Raw genomic sequence first — 26,075 nt, 5'->3', positions numbered from 1 at the left:
AGCAAAGAGCCTTTTGAGCCGCGGTGGAATTTCTTGCCTTTAAATTTATTTCCATAATAGGAAGATTCTGTACTTTTGGTTAAGAAGGTGGACCGGAGATGTCTCTATCCAGGATTGTTATTTATTTAGTCTTTAAAAGACTTACTTAAATATTAACTTCTGTTCCTCGAAAGCAATCCTCTGTGGAGTAGTTTGAGCAAAAGTCATTTTACACGGGAGAACCAGGCACACAAGTTTAAAGACTTATTTACATCAATACGACCACTTCATTGCGAAGTTGGCTGTCCGTGCTGTTCTCTTTTAAGCTTCAGTGCGGGATAGATGTTGTTGACATATTTAGATACACACCTGTAGTTTTCGTTTTGGTCTCAGCCTGTTAATAACCACTGTTGGGGCCGGACCAGCCTTTGTGGTTCTTGTTATGATTGCAAGACACCTGTAAACTCAGCCCACGGCCTCTCACGGCGTCAGCCCATCTCACACTTGGCCTTCCTCTTTGCCTGCTGCTTCCCCGGCACTCCCGTCTGTCCCGAAGCGCCCTGCCTTCTCAGCACGTGCCCGAGTGGACAGCCTCAGCATGGTCCTTTTGCCTCCAGCGATGTCTCGGGCTTAACTTGCTCTGGGACCACATGTCTGTCCTCCGGGCGGTCCAGGGTCTCCGTGGGGCTCCCCCCATCACCGAGTCTTACACGAGCCCTTTTCTTTCCCGTCAGCCTCCCTCCCTGTCCGGCCTTCGCGTCCGTACACAGTCACCGGGAGACGAGAGCGTGGGTGGTCTCGGCCTCAACTCTGATGACACGTCTGTGCTCCTGGTGACCTTTCTAGTCCTTCCATTGCTGCCCTTCCGAGTCTCGGCCTTCCCCTGATTTCTTGGCTGCAGTGTCCGTTTGAATTGATGACCGAACCAAGGCGAGAAAAACTTTTGACAATTTCCGTGTCTCCATTGTCTATTACGGTTGTATATTTCTTCTGTGATCGTGACTTTGGCATTCTCGATGTTCACATGCAGCCCTGCTGTGCCGCTTACTTCTTTGACTTTTATCAGAAGTCATTTCAGATGACTGCTACTTTTTGCCAGTAGGATGGTGCCATCTGCACATCTCAGGCTATTGCCGTTTCGTCCAGTTTTCACTCCTCCTCCCTCCGAGTCTAGCCCAGTGTTTTGCATGCTGTGTTCTGCGTGCAGATTGAAAAAATAGGGAGATAAAATGCACCCTTGTCCAACACCTTTGCCTGTAGGAAACCTTCTGTCTCCATATTCTGCTGTGAGAGTGGCTTCCTGTCCCCAAGACAGGTCACAGGTCAGGACACTCAAGTGCCGAGACGGGCCCATCTCGTTCGGAGCAGCTCGCGGTTTTCGTGATCCGCAGCGTCACAGGCTTTCCTGTGGTCTACAAAACGGACTCCCCGGAATTCCTGGGCGCGTGGCGGCATCCGGATGCTGGTGACACGGTCCCGAGAGCCTCTTCCTTCTCTGACCGTGCATGGACGTCCCGCGTGGACGTCCGCATTTCTTGCTCCGGAGGAGGTCGGGGCCTGTGTCACGTCACCTCGCGCGTCGTGGGAGATTGGGACGGTCGCCCCGTGCGGACCGCAGTCCTTGGCATCCCGTTTTGGAGATTGGGGCATATAGTGAACATTTCCCGTCTGTAGGCTGTTGTTCTGTTCTTCACATTAGTGGACGTATTCTTGTCAGGATTTTGACGGATTCAGTCTCTGTGGCTGGAAATAATTCTATCCGCATCGGTGAGGCAGCCCTGTATTCACATGCGCTCAACAGATGGCATGAAAACGCTGTGCTCCAGGCGCTGGGACTCCTGTTAGTCCCCGTCCCTACTCCCCACGCTGGGGGACTTTAAAAAACTCGTTGCTGACATTTCCTTTTTACATCTTCTGAGTCCCTTGGCTCGTTTGACCCGATGTAAGGGTTATCTGTGTGTCCTTCCAGACGCAGGAAGTAAAGACAGGGGTCTCGCCTCAAATCCAGTGTCCACATCGTAGGGACTCCGTAGAGTTGTGCCGAGGGAAGGTCGTCATCACCCCTTTGAGGGCAGAGAGCTGTCCACAGGAAACCGTGTCTGGGCTGGAGACCGTCATTCATTCTAGCATATTCCGCTGGGGAGGGTCTTGTGTTTTTAAAGCCTGTTTGTATCTGTGCAGTCTAATTCTTTTTTTTTTTTTTGTAGTTTAGCAGATATTTTTGGAAACCGATAGGCTGGAAGTCAAACGAACATCCAGAGAAGAGCTTAGGTTCTCAGCAACATTCTTCGTAAAGATAAGTCGCTGCCACAATGTCGGTGCACGCTGAGCTCAGCACAAATAGCGATCCTGTTGGTGCCCCTGCTTCCCCAGAGAGTTCGTCACGGCACGTCCTTGGCCACAGTAGCGGCCTCCAGCTGCATTCCAAGTTGGAGATGTCAGAATGTGAAAACGATGACCCGTCACTGAGATCTGCAAGTCACGTCAGAGACATAAACCTCACTTATGTGATTTCTGCCTGTAGAAAAGCAGGAGACGCACACCTGACCCCGAACTCTTCAGGTAGGTTGACCCTTCAGAGAAGAGTGACAAGGAACAGAGAGTCACCGCTGCTTGGCAACGAGCTGGGAGCCTCAGCTGAGAAGAGGTCAGGGACACGCCTCACGCTGCAGTGTCGTGCCGGAACGGGCCGTGTGGACGAGTGGGGAGCGGCACAGCGCGTGAAGGGAGCGGCAGGAGGTGACCGTGCTCCTGGGGAGACCAGTGCGAACGTACAGGTCGTGGATGATAAACAGTCCCTCGTCGCATCTTCTGCGCCCTCAGCCGAAGACCTGAAAGTCGCCGAAATGACGGCTGAGGAAAAATACAAAGAAACGCTGTCTGCCCTCAGTGGGCCAAATGACAATGTGGCACTTAAGTGCTTAAGTCATAGAGTGCCCGTCGGTCCCCAGAGTCAGACCAGACTTGTTAGAGCAGGATACTGGGCGGCAAGGCCCGTTCAGAGCCCGCTGGATGGCAGAGAGTCGGGGACAGGAAAGTCACATCCTAGAAGTATTGGGAAGAACGCTGCGAAAAATTCAAGTAAATTTGAAAGCTTAGAAAAAAGAGCTCCCCCGAGATGTGCTGCGGAACGCACGTCGACGCCGAGGCGTGCGCCCCATCTTCCAAGCCCGGCCACGCCCGTACCGAGAAGCGGGGTGCCCAGTCCTCAAGTCAGACACGAGCCAACACGTTCTCTCCTGGCGAATAAAAGGGAGCGGTCACGGGAAGGGACAGCCCCTCCCCAGGAGGAGGCTGCAGCTCAGACCAGCTCCGCGGACAGAGAGCCCTTAGAAGCGGAGAGCAGCCAGGTGACCGTGGCAGTGCGTGTGCGGCCCTTCAGCAAGAGGTACGCCCGCCGTTCACACCTGCGACCGAGCCGTGGCAGAGACGCGCCTCGTTTCTCCCTGCCTTGGGGACGTGGGGCGTTCGTGCTGCTTCAGGCTCGTCGGTGACGTTTTTATCTGGGGAGAACTGTTAGGTTTAGTTGTAGTGCGTTGATTATTCTTGGCGATTGGCTAGAAATTTTTAAAGACTGAAATCACCGTCTTTTGCAAATGTGAATTTCTCTAGATACTAGAGCTTTAAAAAGTCTGAGGGACCTAAGTTTCTAACACGGTCTGTTTTCGAAGCTGCAGTACTAGTCAGATGTCCTACCTTCCCCTTAAAAAGAGCCACACAGGCCACTTGTCCCCCAGTGGGGCCCTTCACCCCCTGCAGAGTGGCGGGCATCCCCGGCATCATCGAGGTGTCCCGGGTGCGATTTCTGCGGCACGACCAGCCAGGACAGCCACCTGTTCCAGGCGGAGTGAGGGAGATGGCCACGAGAAAATGCGCACGTGGCGTCTAATTTTAAGTATTTTAAGGGACGACTGCGAGAAACTTCACAGAGTCAGGAGTGTTTACCGCTGTCACATAAACAGGTTAGAAGAGGTTGAGGTGACCTCCGCAGTGCGGACGGGGCCTCTAGGTTGAACGTAAGGGTCAGCAGTTAAAGTTACAGCGTGGAACGGAGCCTGCCAGGGCGAATGTGGGGTCAGCGACTCGGGGAGAGCCGGCGGGGACCGGGTGAGAGGCAGCGGAGAAAACAGGCTGGTGGGAACCAAAGCCGAGGCAGAGACTCATTCCCGGAGGACTTTGTGGGGGACCGGACACCAGGCGTCTGGTCCCAGACTCAGCAGACCGCCATCAGCGGGGCAGGTGTGGAGGGACTTGTTGGATCACGAGGCAGGTGCTTCTCAGGATAATTCCTGATCAAAAGCAGAGTTGGGGGCAAAAGGGGGTATTCTGGGGCCAGACGAGGGCTGGTAAGGTTTTTCTGTAGCTCTAGAGAGTAAGAGCCCCAGCTACGCCTGAGCTGGAGGGAGGTGATCGGGGGGCGGGGCTGCAGGTCGCAGGCAATGAGGAGACCAGCGACCTGCACTTACATTCGTGTATTGTGCCGGCTTTGTGTAGACTCGTACCTTCCAAATCTCTTTGCGAGACGTTAAAAGTAAGCTTCCAGGTCTGACCCGAAGAACACGGGTGGGTCACAGCAGGCGGGGTATGAAAAGGGAGGACTCAAGGGAAAAAGGGACGAGACGGGAGGTCCCGAAAAACGGGTCGATTTTCCAGGCAGGAAATCTGGGCCTCCGTTTCCCGGGGCGCTGGCACCGGAGCTGCAGGAGCGTTTGGCAAGGCCACTGTGGTTTCGTTTGCTGGTCTGCGTCCACGCGAAACTGCCCGGGGACGTTATGCATGACGAGCTCTGAGGTCCTCGTGTTCTCAAAATGACGCAGGGACCCGATCTTTTTCCTTGTGCCTCTTTTTAAAGAGAGACGGTGGAGAACGCAGCCCAGGTGGTCTTCATGGACGGGGGCGCGATAGCAGTGAGGCACCCCGACACGAAGCACGTGTATAGTTTTACCTACGACCTTGCGCTCTGGTCCTTCGACGCCGGTCACCCTGGCTACGCCAGCCAGGCCGCGGTCTACGAGGCCCTCGCGGCCCCTCTCCTGGCGCGAGCCTTCCAAGGCTACAACACCTGTCTGTTCGCCTACGGCCAGACCGGCTCCGGGAAATCATACACGTGAGTTGACCTGCAAATGCAGGTCTCCGGGAGACGCGGTGCGGTCCCGTGGGAGGGATGTAGCTTTGGGGGCATGCGGATCTGGGCTCAGACCTCATCCGCCCGATGCCTAGTTCTATAGGCATGGTGCCGCTGCTCGGCCTCTGGCCTGCAGCTGGTGCTCGAGATCCTGTGCACCTTGCAAGAGTCACCCGCCCCACTTCCCTGTGACTGAGATTTCTCGTGTAAACCGAAGCCCAGAGAGGTTTGTCAGTATTGTCGCGAGAATTAAAGGAAATCATCTGACAAAAGGCGTGGGACCGATGCCTGCCCCGGCAGGGAGTACTTGGCATTTCAGGAGTAGCTACACTTCCTGAGTTTTCACCTGATCCAGACACCCTGCTAAAGGCTCTGCTTGTACCTTCTCACGACAGCCCTCGTTTATTCCCACTTTACGGAAGAGGAAACTGAGGTTTAGGCTGGTAGGTGTCTCGTCCAAGGTCACAGAGCTAAGCAGAGGTGGCATCAAGATTGAAATCAGCCCGAGGTGGCTGCAGAGCTGGGTTCTCAGGCTTTGACGACGAGGCTCATTCAGCTTGCTCCCCACTCCCTCCCCAACCCATGTCCCCAAAAAGAATTTTTTAAAACCCTAATTAGTTCCATTTCCCCCGTTCATAATTATTTTCCAGGATGATGGGATATGGTGAAGAACCAGGAATAATTCCAAGGTTTTGTGAAGATCTCTTTGCACGAGTAGCCAAGAAGCATACCCAGGAGGTAGGTGCTCATGCTGTCTGGAGCCTTCACGCTGGACTAGGAGATGGCCCAGCAGGTTAGCATCGGTCATGGCTGCAGAGGAAAAACTCATGGGGCTGTGGTTCCAAATTCTAGATCCTGCTCCTCGGGTGGCAGGGTGGAGAGGGGGTGGGGTGTTTCATTGCAGAAGGCTTCCTCCTGGGAGACGTGCGTGTGGGTGAGAAGGAGAGGGGTGAGGCGAGGGGTGGTGGGGTGGGGAGGGCCTCTCTCTGCCTCCTTCACTCTGTGAAAGCGTGAGTGCATCACAGTGGCGTGTGATGTTTTGCATACTCCGATGTGGCCTGTGCCTAGTGGTGGTGATGGTGATAATAGTGATGGTGGTGATGGTGTGGTGTAGTGGTGATGGTGATGGTGGTAGGTGATGGTGATGGTGGTGAGTAGTGATGGTGATAGTGATGGTGGGAAAATTGTGGAAGTAAGTAGTAGTAATCATTAGTAAACCCAATGGTAATGGTAGTAGTAATAAAGTGATAAAATGCGTAATGTCATTGATAAAAAGCCAATGTGAAAGTGAAATCAAAAATTGTCATTAGTAAGTAATAATGGTAACCCAATGATAGTAAGTAAATGATAATGGTAACCATAATGATAGTAATGATAAATTTATAGTAAGTAATAGTAGTAGTAGTAAGTGATAAAATTAAGTAAAGTAGTAAATGTAAAATGAAGTAGTGATAATGGTAATCACAATAATGATAAGTAATAAATAAAATGGCAATCGTAGCAAGTAATAATAAATAGTAATATGGTAATAAATGATAAAATTAAGTAATAATAAAAGTAATGAAACAATAAATTAGTAGTAAAAAGTAATTAATAGTAATGATAGTAATGCATGATAATAAATAGTAAAGTAATAATAAGTAACAATAATAAGTAATAATAGATTATAGTAAGTAATAATTAGTAAATTATAATTATAGTAATATAGTAATAGTAAATGATAATAGTAAGTAAGCCAAATAAAGCCAATCTTAATGAAATAGTAATAATAAATAGCGATGGTGACGGTGATCGTGGTAGTTCATGGTACCTTTCTCATAGGTTCGTTGTGAGGGTTCAGTGGGTTGGTCTGTGGAGAAGGTTTTCAATAGTGCCTGGCACATAGCCGGCCCAGCTAAGTGATCGTGATTATGTCAAGTGGGGAGTCACTCAGGATAGGAAAGGGCGATCGTCTGTGGGTGGCGTGGTGGAAGGCGACAGACACGGCCAGCAGATGGCAGGAGCCTCAGAGGAGAAGGAGGAGTGCGGCCTCTGCGTGGGAGCCTGACTGCTGTCCTGGCTCGTCCCCCCTGCGCTTTCCTCTCTAAGCCCCCTGGGGCCCGCGTGACAGCGCACCATTTCCCACATAATGGGCGTTAATGCGCGTTTGTTGAATTCTGAGCCCTGTTACCTGTAGCGTTTGCCAGTCACTGTATTGATGACGTATTGAGGACGTGGTGTTCCCACGTACCTGGTCTCTAACCGGAAGTGCCTCGTTCCTTGCGTGACAGCAGCCATTCTGCCTCGCGTCACTCATGACCGGACGGCACCTTCGGTGAGACTGAGAGTTCTCTGAGGATAAAGACCATGTCCGGTTCACCTCAGCTGCTCCCGTAGCACCTGGGAGACTGCTTTGTAGCCAGTGGGGTCCAGCAGATGTTTGCTGACTTGAACCTAAATCTCTTTGACGCCCCCTTGAAGCCTCCAGCTGGTGGTTTTGGATGTCGCTGACTCACTTAGGGTCAGTGGATGAAATTCTTTTCCCTAATATGGGAACCATGACCTAAATGTCAAAAAGGCTGTGTGGAAGCAGATTTTCCCTTCTTGGTCTTTGTTCTCTGTCTTTCAGCGTCAGAAGGAGCAGAAGCTCAGCCCTGCTCAGTCCGAGGGCTGCTTTCCGCCCAGTCAGGAAGCATTACTGATTTTAGCTCTCAGCCTCCAGGTCAATGTCAACGCACAGGGTCCCGTCCACTCCATCTCTCGCCTCACGTCCTTCGGCCTCTCCGGCCACCCGACCCTCTCCCCTTTCTGATTAGTCAGTCTGTTTGTAGTAAGGAGTTAGGATCCCTCATGTGGTTCTTAATTTCCTATGGCTCCGTCTCATCTGCCAGAGGGTTTATTTCTCTGAGCTGGAACCTCGCAGGCAAGAACCTTGCCTTATCGTCTTTACGTCCGTCTAACGTAGTCTGAAGCCAGAGTAGGTGGGCACTTACCGGGTCGCCTTGAACCTTACCCAGAAGGTCGTAAGAAGAAATGCAAGGACTTTTGCATTTTTTTAATTGACATGAAATTCTTATAACATAACCATTTTTAAAGTGTAAAATTCAGTGGCATTTAATAGATTCATGATGCCGTGCGATCCCCGGCCCCCCGCACCTCTGTCCGGTTCCAGAAGTTTTCGTCCCCTCGGAGGACCCTCCACACATCAGCGGTGGCCGCCCATGGTCCTCCCCCGCTCCTGGCGACCGCGGTTCTGCTTCCCGTCTCTGCGTTTGCCCGTTCTGGGTGTTTGGCACAAAAGGCTGGTCGTGCAGTGTGTGACCTTCCGTGTTTGGCTTCTCCCACTGAGCCCGGTGTGTTGGAGGTTCATCGACCCTCTGGCGTGTGGCGTGTGGCGTGTGGCGCTCTCTTTTTGCGACTGGATGGCACCCCGTCGTGGGGGCGCCCCAGCTTCGTTTACCCAGTCGTCAGCGATGGATGTTTGGGTGACTTCCATCTAGGGCCGCTGCGACCATCGGCGCGTGCCTTTTATTTGAATGAGCGTTTATTTGAATTTGTTTTCAGTCCTTTCGGGCAGACGAGTCGTGCGGTAACCGTGTGTGGCCTTTGAGGGACGGCCGGCTGGTTTCCACAGTGGCCCTGTGGTATGTGGTAGGAGGTCCCAGCTCCCCCGCAGCCGTCACCTGCCGCCTCCCGTCTCTGCCCAGAGCCGTCCTGGCGGCAGTGGTCCTCACTGTGGTTCTGACACCTGGTGTCGAGTGCCTGCTTTTCCATGTGCTTGTTGGCAGTTCGTAGCTCATCTTTGCAGAAACGTCGGTTCAAGACCTTTGCCCGTTTTTTAATTGGGTGGTTTGTTTTTTGTTGTTGTTGTTGAGTTATGAGAGTTCTTTATATATTCTGGATTCCAGGCCCCTATCAGACACATGGTTTACAAAAACTGCAAGAACTTTGAAAATGAGTTACACGCTGTGTTTCTGTTCCTGCAGGTCAGCTGTCACCTGGAAATGAGCTTCTTCGAAGTGTATAATGAGAAAATTCATGACCTTCTGGTTTGTAAAGGTGAAAATGGGCAGAGAAAGCAACCAGTAAGATTAAAACAATTTATTATTTGTTTTTAATTTCTGTTTTTTATAAATGCATATAACTATATTGTTATTTAGTAAATTAGCTGAATGTTATCATTAGTGGAACTAAAATTAGTTCTTAGATTTAACCTGTTTTTATTTTAAGCAAATATTTGTGTAAAAGTTAAAAGGTCGGGTGTGATTGGACCACTTAATCCAGACACCAAATACCTGAACGTCGGCGAAGCCAAAAAGTGGTAAAAGCTTCCAAAACAGTATTGTCGTTGCAAAATATGTATTTCACCAGATTATTTAGCATGTCGATAACTTATAGGTGACATTTCCTCACCAATCATAAGTTTTTTTAAAAACTGCTATCAGAATTACAAGTTTTAACTTTGAAAAGGACCTCGGAGGGCAAGAAACTAGTCTTAGGGGGTCGCTGGACGTGCTCACGCAGCTCCCTCTGGGCCACCCCCAGACACCTGAACGCGACCTGTTCTCCTGTGACTTTCACATGTTTTAAAATTCCTGGTCACAAAGTTTAAAATGTATAACGTCAAACTGAAAAAAGGCTTAGCCGTCCGAAACGTACTGACCGTAATTCCAGGAGACGGGGAGAGGCCCGGGAATGCCCGTGACCGCCGGCCCAGGGCCACGCACCTGGCCGGGGTGGGAGGGAGCTCCGGGGTGCTGTGCGCGTCATGGGGGCGGGGACGGCTGGCATGTCACCGCCGCTGCTCGCCACCGCCACCCGATGGGTTTGCTTCCGGGAGAACCTTCACGTTCCTTTCCGGGCGAAGTTAGGCAGACCTCTTTACCTGATACCCCGTGGGAGAAACGTCATTTATGGTGATGTATGCACAGCGTCCGTCACCCCCGTAACGTGCCACTGTCTGCTCCCCCAGCTGAGAGTGCGAGAGCACCCCGCGTCCGGACCGTACGTGGAGGCTCTGTCAGCGTGAGTGCTGGGCTCGGGGGCTCGGGGGCGCGGGGGCGCCGTGGGACTCGGCAGTTCCCCACAAGGGGTCTGGCTCTGACTCTGGGACCCTGGGGATCTGGGGAGTGACTCGCGTCTAGCCTCGGTCCCCCCCACCGCACCCTGGGGAGGCCGGCGCCTGGCCCCGAGAGCCACTCACCTGCTGGTTTGCTCCCTTTCACCCCCCGCTGTCACCTGAGTTGAGGTGAGCCTTCCCTCCCCAGCCGCTTGTCGCATCTGCCACTCGGGCTGGAGAGCGGACGGGGTTCAGTGTAAGACCGAAACACGCTGAGTCGTTTACTTTGTCCTTGGACGCTCCGAGAGCTTTTCCTAAAGGAAGGGGACAGTGGTTACAGGCGGGTCCCACCCCACTCAGTAACCCCAGGCCTATGCTGACACCCGCACCGGACCTGCGCAGGGTGTGGGCTCACGTGTGACGTGACTGTTACTGTGTCAGGGCGCCAAGGCGCTCTATCGTATTGAGGAAATTTTGGGGTAAAATTAAAGCAGTATTTTATTTCCTACCCGTTAAGAATGGAGAAAATGAGAAATTCTGTGAGAATCACTTTGATAATGTCTATGAATCACCCCCCGGGACCCTGGTGGGTAATTGTGCGAGTTAAGGGTTAGTGGTATTTTACGGGCACAAGAGTGTAATCATCAGTCAAACTGATTCTGTGTTTTTACTTTTGAAAACTAGGAATGTCGTCAGTTCCTACTCTGATATTCAGGTAAGGTCGATTGTATCTTTTCTTTCCATGAGAATCATAATCACGAACATTTATAAGACTGTCTCCTTAATTACTGTTTGTGTAAATAAAAGGTTGCTCTTATTAGGTTATTGTATTTTGTTTGTTAAAGTTTAATCAAAAGAATTACTCATCTGAACTAAAAATAAAAGTCGACCATCATGTCAGCTTAGAGTTATAGAAATAGCCTTTAAAGGTGGTATTTCCTACCAGCTGGGTAGTTGGATGATATAGTGGAAAAAAATATTTTCTTGGTTTACCCTTGTGTACTTTTGAACTTTTATTTATTATCTATTTACTTATTTTATTCTTTAGGTGAGGCAACCCTTGGTTGACCTCACAGATTGCAAGGAACTTGTCAGCTTACAATCCGTTATTTTTTTAATTTTTTTTATTTTTTACAGCTAGAGCACCTGGTCTTCCTAGGGGGTCTCCCATCCAAGTACTAATCAGGCCCAACCCTGCTTAGCTTCTGAGATCAGACAGGATCAGGCTCGTTCAGGGTAGCCTGACTGTAGACTACTTTTGGAATTTTAAAGCGTTTGGATTTATAACTTATTCACAAGCAAATAAAGAAAGCTTAAATATAAAAACCTTCTTATTGCAAATAAAGATAAAATAAAGGTATTTCCTGATTCAGATTTGAGTGACAGAGAAAACAGACAACGGGAATACCAGTTTTTAAATGCTAAAACATTTACTATTTCATGTTATAAACTTGTAAATGCGTCTGGGTCACCACATGCCTGTGCTTTGGTCCTGATTTGGTCCGGTGCGCTGCGGTCTGCGGAGCTGACCTCCCCTCCCTTGTCTGTTACAGAGCTGGCTGGAGCTGGGCAATAAGCAGCGAGCCACCGCCGCCACCGGCGTGAACGACAAAAGCTCCCGATCGCACTCCGTGTTGACGCTGGTGCTGACGCAGACCAAGGTGCTTATTTTCTTAAATATGATGGTCGATATGTTCAAGTTTCATGTGTTGCTTGTTTTTTCCTTTAAATCGAAGGTAAAAGTACATTCATGTAAATAACATTGGATTTTAGGGAACATGCACGATAAGTGTGGATCACTTCTGGTATATGTGGCAGTATGCTTTTCTCACTTTTTAAAAAGTCAGTAATACATGATTATTTATCATAATATCATTGATATTATATTAATATAATTGTCATCAATAATACACGGTCATTATACAGTATTTGGAAAATCACGTCGGAAAGTAAAAGATTTTTAGAAATCCTGCCATAGGTTTCACTACTCAGAAGCTCTCAGCACTTTGGTGTATAATCTTTCTTTTACAGTCACACTTAAACAAATTTACAAAATCTTCGACAATTTCATGCTATTAAAATTCTTTACAAAATATTATTTTTCATAGCTGCGTAATACTCCATTAACTATACAATTCCTCGAGTTCTTTTCTACTGTTGGACATTTATGTTGCTTTTAAATACTTTGCTACTTTAGTGCTAGGATAAACACCACTTCGATACATTAAGCTTTTTACCTATTTATGGTTGTTTTTGTAACATAATTGCGTAGTCGTCGGTATTTGTCCCTTTAAAGTCATTTGTTCTGTTTTGCGCAATCCAAGCACTGCTCAGTGTATCCTCCATCATTTGTGTAATAAATTGTCACAGGTTGAGGAGGGGGTAGTTTCAGAAATAAGCGAGTTGCTTGTCACTTTCCCTTCTGAAGACTCCTATGGATGGCAAGTCGTAAAGAATGTATGGTGTGTGTTTTAACACCGTTTTGCTGCAGACGGAATTCGTGGCCGGGGAAGAACACGATCACAGGGTGACCAGCCGCACGAACCTCGTAGACCTGGCGGGCAGTGAGCGCTGCGGCTCTGCACAGACCAGCGGGGAGCAGCTGAAGGTGAGGGCGCCGCTCGCTCCCGGCGGAGCTTTCCAGGCCGTCGGTGGTGGGGGCTCACGAACGAGACACACGTAACCAGGAAAAAGTCCATCTTCGCCTGCGGCGTACAGACCGCACTGCTGTGATTTCGGGAGAGAACCGTGCTTTTTTGGTTATGATGACTTTTCAAAGAACGTGAGTGAATTTTGCAGGTGGTTTATGGAAGAAGGTATTTACGCAGTCATCACGTGAGGGAAGGAGTATGCTCTGGGAAGTTCATTGTGAGCAGTCGTTTGACATCGGTGCATGTTTCTGTCCTGTGCGCAGGAGGGTGTGAGCATCAACAAGTCCCTGCTGACCTTGGGCAAAGTCATATCTGCGCTGTCCGAGCACGTGGACCGAAAGAGGGTTTTTATTCCTTACCGCGAATCGGTTCTTACCTGGTAAGTACCTTCTGAAGTTTAAAGAATTGTGTGAAATGTAGTGGATGCTGTGGGGACTTTGACTTTGGGACAGAGGAGACGTGGGTAGCAGTTCGCATCCCAGAGCCGGCTGCCTGGGTTTGGAGCTCTGCGTCCGTGAGCTCTGAGTTTGGGCATATCATTGGCCCTTTAGCCTGTTTTCGCATCTGTAAAATGTCCCTGTCTTTTAGGATCGTAGAAAGGAGTAAGTGATGAATACAACACTCAACACACAGTAGGTGCTATATCAGTGTAAGCACCTACTGTGCTTCACATCGTTAGTGCCTGATGTTTGAGCACATACGGCGTCACCAAACATGACTGTGTACGGTGAAGCGGAATAGTTTTGTGTGCGTAGCACATGCTGGCACGTCACTGTTCAGCGTGTTTTTATCAGTGCACGTGTATTTCATTTCGGATATATTACAGTTAAATTACCTCTGTATAGACTTAATATCCAGTTCTGATGGGCATCACTATATGATTCTGATAAGGACCACCCCTGTACTTGACAGCTGTGTGTCTTCATAATTGATTTATTATAATGTAATTGCCACCTTAAAACCTGGAAGGGAAAATCTGACTTTTTTTAATGCCTTTCGAAAGTTAAGAACAGTAAAATTTATTCTTTATTAATCAAGATAGTCTTTTTAGTCTCATACTTTTTCCCCCTCTTAAAATAAGGCTTTTGCAATTAGTAGAAAACAGAATTTACGATCGCATGCCCATCCACCGTCCCCAGCATTTGTGACACCTGCTCCAGGAGGTGGGGCTAGCGTGGGGAGTGCAGAGTGACCCAGACACCGGGCTGTCTCCTAAGGAGCCCCCAGCCCAGTGGGGGAGAGGGTGATGGTTAACCAGATTTAAAATCCATGTTTCATGAAGCAACGTAAAGATTACAGGAGAAAACAAAGTGTTCGTGAGATCTAAAAATAGCTGAAAGCAGCAAACAGCTGTGTCGGGGCCAGGGGAGCAGTGCCCGGAGCCGCCGCGGCCGGGGCGCGGTGGGCATGGGGTGCAGTCACTGCTTTCCTCCAAGGCTGCTGAAGGAGAGCCTGGGCGGGAACTCCAGGACCGCCATGGTCGCCACCGTCAGCCCGGCCGCGGGCAGCGTGGAGGAGACGCTGAGCACGCTCCGGTACGCCCAGCAGGCGCGGGCCATCGTCAACGTGGCCCGGGTCAACGAGGACGGCAGCGCCGCGCTCGTCAGAGGTGGGTGCCCCTCAGCTCCTAGGCCCCTCCTGCCACGGGTCCGACTCGCAGGCTGGTTTTGGTCACGACAACGTGCAGCTTAAGAACATCAGAGGTTTTTTCCAAGCCGGTTTGTGATGGGTTCTCGTCGTCATTCTGCATGGTTGGGGGGACGGCAGGAAAGGGAGCGAGCAGTCAGGGGGAAACAACCAGAAGGGGCGCAGCAAACGGAGGACGGGCGAAGGGGGAGGTGGCCCCCGAGCCGTCGGCGTGCCCTGCATGGCACGGAGGGTGGTGCCTCGTTTCCCTCTGGGGCCCTTCCTCCATGGCTGCCGGTTGAGCCACCAGCTCTGTGCGGTGGCCCCTGCCTTTTCTGTGGCCGGGGTGGACAGACACGGCAGGCCCGAGGGCCAGGGGAGAACGGGGGTACCGCGCCACGCCCCACGTTCCCCAGGGCCCCGCTTTTCCAAGCAGGGCTGTTCCCGGTAGAAACGAGTTCTGAACTCTGCTGGAAAACCCTCTGCCCTTTACCCAGCGCGTCTCCGTGAGTCAGGTTTGCCTGGGACAGTCCCAGCGTAACTAACAGTGGCCCCCTTTCTTCTCTGGATGACGCGTGGCCATCCCAAGGGGGGCAGCGTGTCTTCAGGTCAAGGCTAGGTAGAGGTTCACAGGTAACGGAAGCGCAGTGACGTCATTCTGCGAACAGTCTAGATCATTCAGTAACGTTGAAAACTTCAGGTGGGAGGTTGCAGGGTTCTCACCGTGGGAACGGTTCTGTATCACACGCTGTCACCCATCTCCCTACACGTTCCTAGAGTTGAAGGCTGAAATCGAAAAGCTAAAGGCTGCTCAAAGAAGCCGTCAGAACATTGACCCCGAGCGATACAGGCTCTGTCAGCAGGAAATAACGTCCTTAAGAATGAAATTGCACCAACGGGAGAGAGACATGGCGGAGATGCAAAGGTGGGGTGTCCGCGGCCACCGTGAACGTTGCCTGGCACCCCGGGACTGGCGGGCGGCGGGGCCTCGGAGGACTCTGCCTCTGCCCTCCCGCCCCCACGTGAATAGCGCAGCCCACGCCGACTGCCATACGCAGCCCCAAGTGGTTTCACAATCCACTGACTGTCTCTCGATTCCCAGTCTCCTACGTCTCGATGTTTTTAATGCTCTTGTTTTGTTTGTCTTTGGGAAGAGTGTGGAAAGAAAAATTCGAACAAGCAGAAAGAAGAAAACTTCAGGAAATCAAGGAGTTGCAGGTACCCTCTCCCTGTTCTTGAGCGACTTAGACGCTAAAGACAGACGCCAGTAAACATGGAGCTTTGACCCCTCGGCCCGGGTCGCGTGCGCGCAGCGAGGCCGGGGGGCGCGTGCGGCGTTAAGGTGGGCGCCCGGGGGCCGGCCGCACAGCCAGCGCTCCCGCCCCAGTCCGGGGCTTGGCGGGACCAAGGTGAGTGGACATCATCCCATTTTTGCTTCTGCAAAGAGTCAGAGAGACTGGCCCTTGTTACAGGAACCGACGCCCCTTCCCGGAGCGGGCAGGGCGGGTCAAGGGCAGAGGTTCTAAAGATGCTCCGTGACGACAGGCACGACTCGCTGGCCGTGGGTCGGTGCTCGCCCGGCTGAGGGTGGGGGAGGGTGAAGGAGGGAGACGCAGCTGAGACGTCTGTCCCGGGTTGGCCCCTAGGGAGAGTCCGAGGCCCTTCCAGTCACTGAGACGTCACGGCGGTTCCGGGGACTGACACGGACCTTTCGTGTTAAGTGAACTTGACAGTTTCATGCTCACGGTTACAGTTGATTTTTTTCTGACTTCTAGAAAGCAGGAATTACATTTCAAGTGGACAACCGTTTGCCAAATCTGGTCAACCTCACCGAAGACCCTCAGCTGTCGGAGATGCTGCTGTATGTGATCAAAGAGGGGACCAGCACCGTGGGGAAGTGTCACCCAGGCTCCAGCCATGACATCCAGTTGTCCGGGGTGCTGGTTGCTGAGGATCACTGGTATGTTCGTCTTCCAAAAAGGGGGCAGCTGTCCACTCTTCCGTGGGCTCCCTAACCCTGACAGCGGTGGCTTCTGTCACATGAGGCACTCGTTTACACCGATGCTTTGGTGTAACTCTTCGGATGCATTCTGAGTGTTCTGCAAGGACCGTTGGGAGTGCCCGCGAAGACGCCGTCCCTTCGTGGCGTGTGCGTGATCTGCGCCGAGGGCCAGGCCGCTCGGGACGGAGTTCTAGCCGTCTGCGGGCCAGGAGTCGTGGTTGGATGGCCGAGTTTGTTTCCGCGTCACGTGGCGTTTGTTCCTGTGAAGGGGACGGTCATGCGGCGTCGCTGGGGCAGTGCCGCTAGTGCGGAAGCCGCCTTCGCGCCGCCCTGCGCTTTCGGATTCGCCCGTCCCCGCGTCCTTCCATTTCGTGCTGTGGACTCGTCTGTGCTGTGATCGCCGCCTCCTGTGTGGCCGCAGCCTCCCTCCCCCTTGTCGGCAGACACCAGGCTGTCTGCGACTTTTGCCCACGGCATTGCTGTGAGTGTCTGCGTACGCGTCTCCCAGTACAAACGGGGAGTTTCCCAGGTGACACCGAGCCGTGAGCCCAACGCCAGCCGGCGGAGCTCGGACCGGCAGACCGGCCCCTCCAGCTGTGAGCAGCTCTGTTCGTCCCCGGGCTGCGTCGATGTCACGGTTTTCTGATTACGCTGTAATAATAATCTTTAGCCTTTGGGAAGCACTTTTAAATCGTCTGGAGTGGGGACGCCAGGTCGTAGGACACACACACGCCCAGCCGTGCCAGGTCATCCCACATCGGTCCCCAGGACGATGAGAGCGTCTGCCCGCGGGCACCGAGGGCCCTGGTACTGCGCATCCCGGCCAACTCTCGGCACTGACAGACGGTCATTTACGGGCCGTGGCACCTCGTCGTGGGTTCGTTTCGCAGTCTCAACTAGTGACCTTTTCTTACGTTCTTTGGCCACTTCTGTTTCTATGATTGGCCCGTCCGTGGCTTTCGTCCATTTACAGTTGGACTGTGTTTTCCTTAGTGATGTACAGTTCTTTAAGTGGTCTTGTTGCCTCCGTGAGCTTCAGGTGCTGCAGATGCGTTTTTCCCAGCATGGTCCATGTTTTCTCTCCGGTGGCACCGTTAGGCGGGTCGAGGGCCTTCGTTTCATCGTGCTCAGCGTTTCCCTTTGTGCTTGTCGTCTCGTGTGTCTCGTTTGAGACGTCCTTTCTACACTGAGGTTATGGAGGTGGTCTCCCAAATTTCCTTCATGATGTTTTGCTCACGTTTAAGTCCTAAGGTAGTCTGGAATCCTGTTTTTGTTTGGATGTCCACGTTAGGCGGGTCTTGCGGACTCAGTGCTTGGAAATGAAAGAAGGAGGGGTCCCCCTCCAGCTGGAGCTCCCTGGACTCCAGCATTTACGTCGGGCCTCGGCAGATGATGGAGATGAGGGAGCGGCCTCCTGTGTGGGAGGGGAGCCGCCGTCCAGGCAAATTCAGGGGGCTCTTTCAGGGACCCAGTGGCAGAGAAGGGAGGCTGGTGGTCCAGCCAGGAGGTGGGGCTCCCGAGTGCTGGGCCGAGGGGTTTGGTGAGGGGCAGGGAGCACTGGAGGACGGAGGGGACCCCGGCAGGTAGATGTGGTTTACCTTCAGCTGGCGGGCACACCGGGTTGGCGGCACCACATTGCGGGGTGAGTCACATTGTCAGTGAGTCACTCTTGCCAGATGCTGTGGTGGACTGCGCTGTGCGATGCCCTCGGGCCCGGCCAGCAGCCAGAGGCGCCTGCTCAGGACGCGGCCTCGCTGCAGCCCCCTCTCCCTTCCTGTCTGGCTCACCCAAAGCTGAGCTGGACTTTGGGGTCTCCTTCGTGCTCTGCATAAAAAGACTCAGCGGGACGTAGAGCATCAGTAGCGCATACTCTAGTGTCACCGACAGCCGGGGATGGTCCAGTGACGTGCTTTATCTCTGTGCTCTCCTCTGTCGCCCCCTTTTGTCACAAGAGGAAAATGTTCATCCTGTTATTTAAGCTCAGATAAAAACAGAAAGTCAGAAAAGTGAAAAATAAGAACACTTAAAAACTGTTCCGTTTAGACATACGCCAATGTCGAGACTTTGATTGTTCCCCTTGCATTTTTTCCCGTGTATTTGGGCGGGGAGGGTGGGTAGAGGGGTTGGTGTTTTTTTTAAAGGTGGGCATCATCAAAACACAGTCAACGAAAATTCTTCCTACCCCCGGCGGATCCAGCTGCTAGAGAGCCCAGGCTTTTTCACCCAAACTTCACAGTGAGTTGGAGGACAGTGAGCGAATCCTGAGTCATTGTCACCAGCTGGCGTGAACCTCAGCACCAAAGGAATGGCCCTCGTGGGCGCGTCCCGCGTCGCCGTCCGTCCCGTCGTCGTGACGGTGTGTTTCTGTCCTCCAGCACCATCAGGAATTTCGACGGCACCGTGAGCGTCGTCCCAGTCGGGGACGCAAAGACGTACGTGAATGGGCGACACATTTCGGAGCCGACGGTGCTGCATCACGTAAGTCGGCCGATGCCAAACGTAAGACGTCGTTTGCTCCGGGCAGGATTTTCAGTTCATTTGAGTCCCAGTTTGGAACTTCCCTTTCTCGATCGCTTGTCAACTGCGTTCCTCTGTGCAAAGTCACAAGCTCTGTCACTGCGAGGCGGGCCCCGATGAACCGAGCCAGCCGCGTCGCTGTGTCCGGCGAAGGGCCGGGGAGCAGTCAGGCCAGTGGTCCTGGCCCCGCCGTCCGCTGTGCGACCTCTGAAGTCGTCCGGGTGACCGTGATCACCGCTGCCAGGACCCCTGCGAGAGCGTTTTCAGGAATGACATGGGGAGAACAGGCCCAAGGCAGTGCGCCGCAGGCAGGGGCAGGCACGCGGTCACTTCACGCGTGCCCTGTCCGCCAGGGGCAGGCGGGTCGCGGGAGAGGGCGGTTCCGCTCCCAGCACCAGCTCTGCGGGTGGGCAGCGCCCCACACGCTCACTGTGGCTGTTCTTAAGCCTGTGCGCTTTGTGTCCCTGGTTCCTAGAACCGGGACAGAACGTGTGTCACCGGGTCGCTGTGACGCGTGATGAGGTGACATCTGTGTAGCTCTTGGCACGGAGGACACTCATGAGCGTTGGTCGCGGGGCTTCGGCGCCCGTCATCCGCGCTGGGCTGCGCTGGGTGTCCGAGCATGGCGGCTGCCCCCGCGTGGTGTCCGCCTCGGCTCACGTCCCGCGTGACGTTTCCGTGTGCTGCAGGGCGACCGTCTGGTCCTTGGTGGCGAGCACTATTTTAGGTTCAACCACCCAGTGGAGGTGCAGAGTGGGAAGAGACCGGCCGGCGAGGGCCCAAAGGACTTTGAGTTTGCGAAGAACGAGCTGCTGGTGGCTCAGCGGTCACAGTGAGTATCGTGGGGTGAGGGTGGCCGTGTGGGGGGCGGTGGTGCCCGGCCCCAGCAGTTACCCCTTCGGGCACTGCCTTCTAGTCTTTTCCCTGGGTGCAGTCACTCGGTCCCCAAGTGCCCACTGGGCAGGTGCTGTGCCTGCGCCGTGCTGGGTGCCGTGCCCTGCACGGAGGACCTCGTCCCCGCATGGGCGACAGGCAGACAGCGTGTAGGGTGGCTCCTGGCCGAGGGGGTCAGCGGAGGTTCTGGAGGGTGGGGACACAGCCCTGGGGAGGCTGGATGGCCCCGCCCCGTCGGCCCCGCGCTAGCTGCCCGTAGCCCCTGGTGCTTTCAGCGTCCCTCGCTGTTCCCTAATCTGTGACCCACACGTGACCTGTCGTTTTTGCTCCAGCCGTTGCTGGTGCACCATAAAATACCCTTATCGACGTTCACTGTTTACTGCGGAGCTCGCCACAACGTCGTATTTCTATGTAACTAATTTTCCTAAGTGTTAGAAAATCACATTTTCCTAAATACCAGGCAAATTTCCATCCTTTTACATTTCCTCGTGTAAATCATTCTAAAGCCAGCGAAAACTTGAGGACGTTATGGAGGGGACAACAGAGATGGGGTCTGAGACTCAGAGTTCCCCGCGGCGCCGGGCGGTGAGGGGTGAGGGGTTCCCGGGGCCCAGCCCGCTCTGCTCCGCAGGCTGGAAGCAGAGGTGCGGGAGGCACAGCTGAGAGCCAGGGAGGAGACGCTGCGAGGCATCCGGGTCGCGGAAGAGATGGCCCGGCGGGAGCTGTCCTCGCAGAAGGCCGCCTACGAGAGCCGGATCGGGGCGCTGGAGGCCGAGCTGGTGAGAGCGCCGAGTCCCCGCCGGGAGTGGGGGCGCCGGCCTCGGCCACATCCCCGCAACGGACGCGTCACGTGGCCCCCGCCGCGTCTCCCTGACGGACGCGTCACGTGGCCTCCACGGCTCCCTGACAAACACGTTGGCGGCAGAGCAGCGGGAGGGCAGAGCCGAGGAGCCACCTGTAGCCCCCTCGTGTCCCGGCCTCGTTCGTCCCCTCCTCCCTGCTCTTGGAACTCTCCCCTGTGCCCCCGGCCAGCCCGAGCCGGCCGTCACAGATGCACGTTTGGAAGCGCCGCATGGTGACTTTCAAGGGGGCCGTGGTGGCACGGCGGGGCCCCCCAGCGCCGAGCCCCAGCCGTCTCCATGGCCGCCTGCACCCCCACAGCTCCGGCCGGGGCGGTTTGTGCATCAGGCGGCAGCGCGAAGCTGGCAGAGCAGCCGCAGGGCGACTTCCGTGGCCTTGGCTGAGGGAGGGGACCTTTTGTGCCTTGTGCATTTTCAAAAAATGCTTTGTTTGTCCTAGTTTGTTTTTGTTGTTCTTTAAAGAAAGAAGAGTCTCAGAGGAAGAAACTGCAGGAAATAAGTAACCAAAAGGCCAACGACAGGATCGAGGAACTGGAAGAGGCAAAGCGGCAGCTGGAGCAGGAGGTGCGGGTCGGCAGGACGCGGCTGCACGTGGAGGCTCTGGCCGCGAGACAGGTGACTTCGCTCTGCAGCCCGTCGTGCCGCGTGCAGGAAGGGCCGGGTTCGTTCTGCTCCTGAGGACTCGCGGTGGGGCCGACTCCGGGTCCGGCTCACAGGGGCCCGGCGTGGAGGGCAGATGGTGCCGGGGCTCAAGGCCGCTCCCCGATGGCGCCTGGAGCTGTCTGCCGTGGGGGCAGGGCCCCCTGAGTCGTGAGCTGAGTCTCTGGCTGGCTGTGTTGTCACCTTTCGGGGCCACCCACCAGCCAGGTCCACAGGACTGGAGTTGAACCAGGGTGCCCGTGTGTTGACACCGCCCGTCACCTCTCAGCCAGCCTCGTGGCCCCTGTCGCTCTTTATCTTGGCGGTTCTCACAGCGGGGTCCCTGGACGGCCAGACAGCCTTCCTGTTGGATGCCGAACCCCAGACGTGCTCTGCAGGGGTCCTGGGGGGCCCCCGATTAGGGAGCCGCTGACGCCATCTGCTTCAGCCCCTCGGTCTCCAGCCCAGAGCATATTCTAAACGTTGATTTTATTTCTCTTCTCCAAGTCCGTGGCGGGGATGGGGTGGAAGGAAACACCCCTGGTGACCGCGAAGTTCGGACACTGCTGTGGTGGCCTGTTGCTGGTCAACTCCAGGACAGAGGGCCAGTCAGCCACCTCAGAGGCTTTTAGGAGGAAAAATAGAATCATTTGAATCTTAAAACAATTGTTATTTGTGGGCTGTCGTCGGGCTTCTTTGTGTCAAATGAGGTTTTACTTCCTATCGACGGAAAGAAAAAGATTTTGTAGGGGGGAAATTATTGTATAAAGATAGTTTACGAATCCCTTTTGAAAGCCTCTCATGCTCAGTAAACTGCGTACTGTGAACGAGGCTGGATCCCGTGCTGGCCGGTCGCCCGGGCTCTGTACTCTGTCTTGGCCCTCTCTGATGCCCAGGCCCTGCGACCGCCCCGCAGGTTCTGGAGGACCACAGCATCCGCCACGCGAGGATTCTGGAGGCCCTGGAAGCTGAGAAGCGGAAGATCGCAGCAGAAGTGCGGTCCCTGCAGCAGAGTCGGGGCGGCCGCGACAGAGCCTTTGCCGGTGAGTGTGGCGGGGCCGGCGGGGCGTCTCCTGCGGCCGAGCGTTGTCTCCCGTAATCCCGAAAGGGCACAGTCAGTTGTCTTTGCATATTAGACGTTTTAGTCCGGATGTCAGCTCTTCTGGATCTAGATTTATTTGTACGGGTGACGGTTTTTAGAGTATTCAGTTTTCAAAATGTTTACCTATTTAGAGCATTCGGTGTTATGTTAATGGATAACACGCTTTAAGAAATACGTCTTCTAATCCTTCGTTCTCGTCTTACGTCTAGACCGTAGTCAGTCATCGAGTACTTCATCATCTTTTTCGCTTAGACATTATTTTTTGGGAGCATTCTGAGATTTCTGTGTGGAACACCGTGTTTTTACTGTGAACTTTTTTTTTCATTACGGAAAAAAATCTATAAAACTATAAAAATGGAGCGATCCCCGCAGTGAACCCTCACGCCCCTGCCAGTCCCCAGCACCAGCACCTGGGCAGGCTCGTCCCAGCCGTCCTCGGCCCGAGCGCTGTGGACTGGCCTGTGGCAAGTCCCAGACGTCGTGTCGTTCGATCTGTAAATGCCACACTGCGTCTCTCTGTTCTCGTTAAGCATACTGTGTAGAATTACACTCCTAAAATACACACCACAACTTCTTGTCCTCATTGAAAAGCCAGGCCATATTCAGGTTTCCCGGATTATTTCATGAACACGTTTTGGTCTTTGGTTTGTTTGAGTCAGGATGAAAACATGGCCCACGCGTTCTGAGTGGTAGATGGACCTTCAAATCTCTTTTCACCTGCAGAGGTGAAGAACTGAGAAAGACCTCATTTTATGTGCAGAATGTTTTGTTTCACCAAACTTGAAGTTACTCAGATACCGCCCTTACTTTCTTTAACACGTAGTTAAACCCGTTTGTTTAAAATCGGTGATTTCTTTCAGGCATTGTTCTGACCCTGTTAGCGCTCATATGTGTGTTTCGAACCTTCTCTGTGTTTTCGATTAGTCCAGACAAACTGGAGCTCCATGAAACTGTCAATGATGATTCAGGAAGCCAACGCCATCAGCAGCAAATTCAAAAGACATTATGTTTTCGGCAGGTGAGTGATCGATTATCCCACTTGGAAGGGAATTCCGTTTTAAAATAGTTGCCTTTTATATTGTTTATTATTATCAGTCATTTTGACTTGTTTTAGTTTCTCTAAAGACACGGTATTGTGCTGTCCAGGGACGGGCGGGTGTCAGGATCCCCGGTGCCGAGCTCGGACGCCCCTCCCAGGCCCAGCAGAAGGGCTTCCGGCCGCTGACACCACTGCATTTTATAAACAGCATAATCGTAGAGGCCTTAGGGTTCACCGATTTTCCTTTGATTTTGAAAATTTATCAGCATTTCACATTTCAGAGGGGATGTACCTTAGCACTTTTCGGTTTATAGACTTCTGCATGAGAAGTTGTTTCACGTGCGCACACCAGACGGGACTGTGCCTGTAACGAGGCGCCGTCGGTGGCCCGAGCTCCGAGCTCCTCGGGGTGGCTCTGACTCGACGCTCAGCACCCGGGACCGTTTCCATGAGCGTCTCTCTGCTCTCTCTGCAGACATGCCACGCCGGGGGACGGGTGTGGCTCCGGCACCCGCGTCCGCGTGCAGGACCTCCGACTGGGCGTCTGCACCTCCTGGAGCCTGGAGAAGTTCGAGTCTAAGCTCGCGGCCATGAAGGAGCTCTATGAGGTCCGCATGACGGTGAGCCCGGGCCACGCTCTTGAAATAAGCACATGAAAGTGGCGTGTTCTCAGTAAAGCAAATTTAGCAAATGAAAGGCCATCCCCGTGTCCCAAAGCAACCAGCAGTAACAGTTCGGGGTTTTTACGTTACCTTTGCCTGCTCGTAGGGTTTGCTGGATTCTTTTCCTATAGTTATAACTGTGTTCATAATAGAAGCCCCCAAACACCGACAGTGTTTATCTCTAAACGATGGGCTTGTGAGCGGTTAGGTTTTTTCCCTTTGTGTTTATAGGTCTTAGTAATTCCCAGGTTCTCCCCCGTGAACGTGAGCTGCTTATGCAACGAGAACAGCAAAGCATGTCGCGGCCCCTCCATCGACGCCGACGTTAGGTCCGGCAGCGAGGGGCCCTCGTGTCGCCTTACGTGCCGTATCGTCATGGCAATGTTCCCTACTTACCTTTCCATCTCGCTGTACTGTTTCTGGATTAACGTCCACGTAGGATTTTGCTAGCACTCTCATCGTTACTGCTTTCACTACTGGAATGACGCCGTGGGTGTCGCCACGATCGGCTCATCCGACCAGGGCGCGAGGAGCCCTAGCATCGGGGTCTCTGTTTCTCTCCCGCGGGTTTCGCCTGCGTCGCTTTCGCTGTCCCTCACATCCCACGTTCTCGTTCCTGGATCATTTAATGACGTCTCTTGCCTTTACTCGTGCATCTCTTTTAATTCAGTTCCTAGCATCGTGCGACTGATTTCTCGTTGGATCAGGAACGTGATTCTTTTTAGACTTTTTCTCAGACAACGTAATTTTGCTGATTTTATATTTTAAGTGTAACGAAGTATTTAAACTGGTTTTTCTTCAGCTGCTAAATACTTAAGAAGTCAAAATTACGAGAAACTGTTTGGTTTGTTTCCTTAGAGTAACAGCGGCGCCCGGAGCGAGGACATCTTCTGTGACCCCGACGACGAGTGGGAGCCCGACATCACAGACACGCCCCTCGCCTCGCTTTCCAGACGGAGGTAGCGACGTTGTCCTCGTTGGTTTCCTCGTTCGTACGGGGCGAACACGTATCGTTTCCTTATTTGAAAGAACTGTCTGTCATCGTGATGGACAGGTCTGTGAGGGGAACCCAGTAACGGAAACGAAATGGCATGTTGCCGATCGGATCACAGCACTGGGCATGAAGTCACGCGTCAGTCGAAAGAGGAACGAAAATGTTCAGTATTTTGCCATATGAGTCCGAAGAGCAACTGAGCATAGCATAAATTTAATTTCCTATACAAATGAAGAGTAGTTATGACTTTAAAATTACCCTTTCTCAAGAACCCGGAGTATTCCGTGAGAGCTGATTGTAAGTTGTAGAATTTTAAATGCAGTGCAGTGAGGATGAGCACCACGGAAGACGAAGTCTCGGTGACAGAGACTGTCCGTACGTGACCAGAGCTGTTTGTTAACGAGAAACAAGGCTTCCACCCTCCAGCCGGCCCCTGCACCCCCCGGCCTCGTCCCCGACCCGTCACGTCCTGCACCGCAGCCCTTCCCACATCCCGGCGCCCTGTCTGGAATGCCCGCCCCTGCGCCTCACACCCGCCTCCCTGTCCCATTGGCCCCCCTGGTCCCTCAGCGCCACTGCTCCCAGAGGCCCCCTGGTCCTCAATCCTGGGGCCAGCTCGGGTTCTCCCCAAGTCTGCCCCTGCCCCCTGCCCTCATTCTTCTCCTGTGACTTAAACTCAGCCAGAAACCATGCTCGCCGTGTCCACTGCAGTGTCCAGGGCCTGTAAGGGACAGACTCTAGATGCCGATTCTGTTTAACAGCTAGATGCTCAGAGCAGGGCTGTGAATAGTCAGATTCTCGCTCAGAGCTAAATGAATCTGCTCCTTGATGAACATTTCTGTGGAAAACACCATGCATGTCCGTTTTCTTTAGAGCACGTACAAGTGAACATCGCTGGTGACGTGCTCCAGGCAGCGTGAAACCCCTGGTCTTACGGTTTCTCCCTT

At 53.2% G+C, this 26,075-nt stretch overlaps 1 protein-coding gene and 1 pseudogene across 9 annotated transcripts in view; one reads left to right on the top strand and one right to left on the bottom strand.

Moving 5' to 3' along the window:
* Nucleotides 1-26,075, top strand: part of KIF14 (kinesin family member 14) — a 33,349-nt gene that overhangs the window by 439 nt on the left and 6,835 nt on the right. For 5 of the 9 annotated variants that reach the window (XR_005657435.1, XM_039883509.1, XM_039883506.1 and 2 more), the window contains 22 exons: nt 714-909; nt 2,187-3,367; nt 4,832-5,086; nt 5,755-5,842; nt 9,070-9,168; nt 10,056-10,108; nt 10,827-10,857; nt 11,696-11,803; nt 12,634-12,750; nt 13,057-13,172; nt 14,230-14,402; nt 15,197-15,344; nt 15,574-15,637; nt 16,195-16,379; nt 18,797-18,899; nt 19,628-19,770; nt 20,464-20,611; nt 21,155-21,307; nt 22,248-22,374; nt 23,358-23,451; nt 23,948-24,092; nt 24,993-25,093. Coding sequence is in view for 8 of the 9 variants with exons in the window: in XM_039883509.1 (XP_039739443.1) it covers nt 2,292-3,367; nt 4,832-5,086; nt 5,755-5,842; nt 9,070-9,168; nt 10,056-10,108; nt 10,827-10,857; nt 11,696-11,803; nt 12,634-12,750; nt 13,057-13,172; nt 14,230-14,402; nt 15,197-15,344; nt 15,574-15,637; nt 16,195-16,379; nt 18,797-18,899; nt 19,628-19,770; nt 20,464-20,611; nt 21,155-21,307; nt 22,248-22,374; nt 23,358-23,451; nt 23,948-24,092; nt 24,993-25,093 (3,527 nt within the window). In the remaining variant the exon portion in view is untranslated. The remainder of the gene's footprint in view (nt 1-713; nt 910-2,186; nt 3,368-4,831; nt 5,087-5,754; nt 5,843-9,069; nt 9,169-10,055; nt 10,109-10,826; nt 10,858-11,695; nt 11,804-12,633; nt 12,751-13,056; nt 13,173-14,229; nt 14,403-15,196; nt 15,345-15,573; nt 15,638-16,194; nt 16,380-18,796; nt 18,900-19,627; nt 19,771-20,463; nt 20,612-21,154; nt 21,308-22,247; nt 22,375-23,357; nt 23,452-23,947; nt 24,093-24,992; nt 25,094-26,075) is intronic. The other 4 variants (XM_039883510.1, XM_039883508.1, XM_039883507.1 and 1 more) reach the window with 2 other exon arrangements.
* On the bottom strand, nt 11,277-11,395 carry LOC120619355 (uncharacterized; annotated as a pseudogene).

Source organism: Pteropus medius, unplaced genomic scaffold (assembly GCF_902729225.1).
Source record: "Pteropus medius unplaced genomic scaffold, Ma_sr-lr_union100, whole genome shotgun sequence".
NCBI classification, from domain to species: Eukaryota; Metazoa; Chordata; class Mammalia; order Chiroptera; family Pteropodidae; genus Pteropus; species Pteropus medius.
The sequence above is the reverse complement of the archived record's forward strand: the minus strand, read 5'-3'. Positions and strand labels throughout refer to the sequence as shown.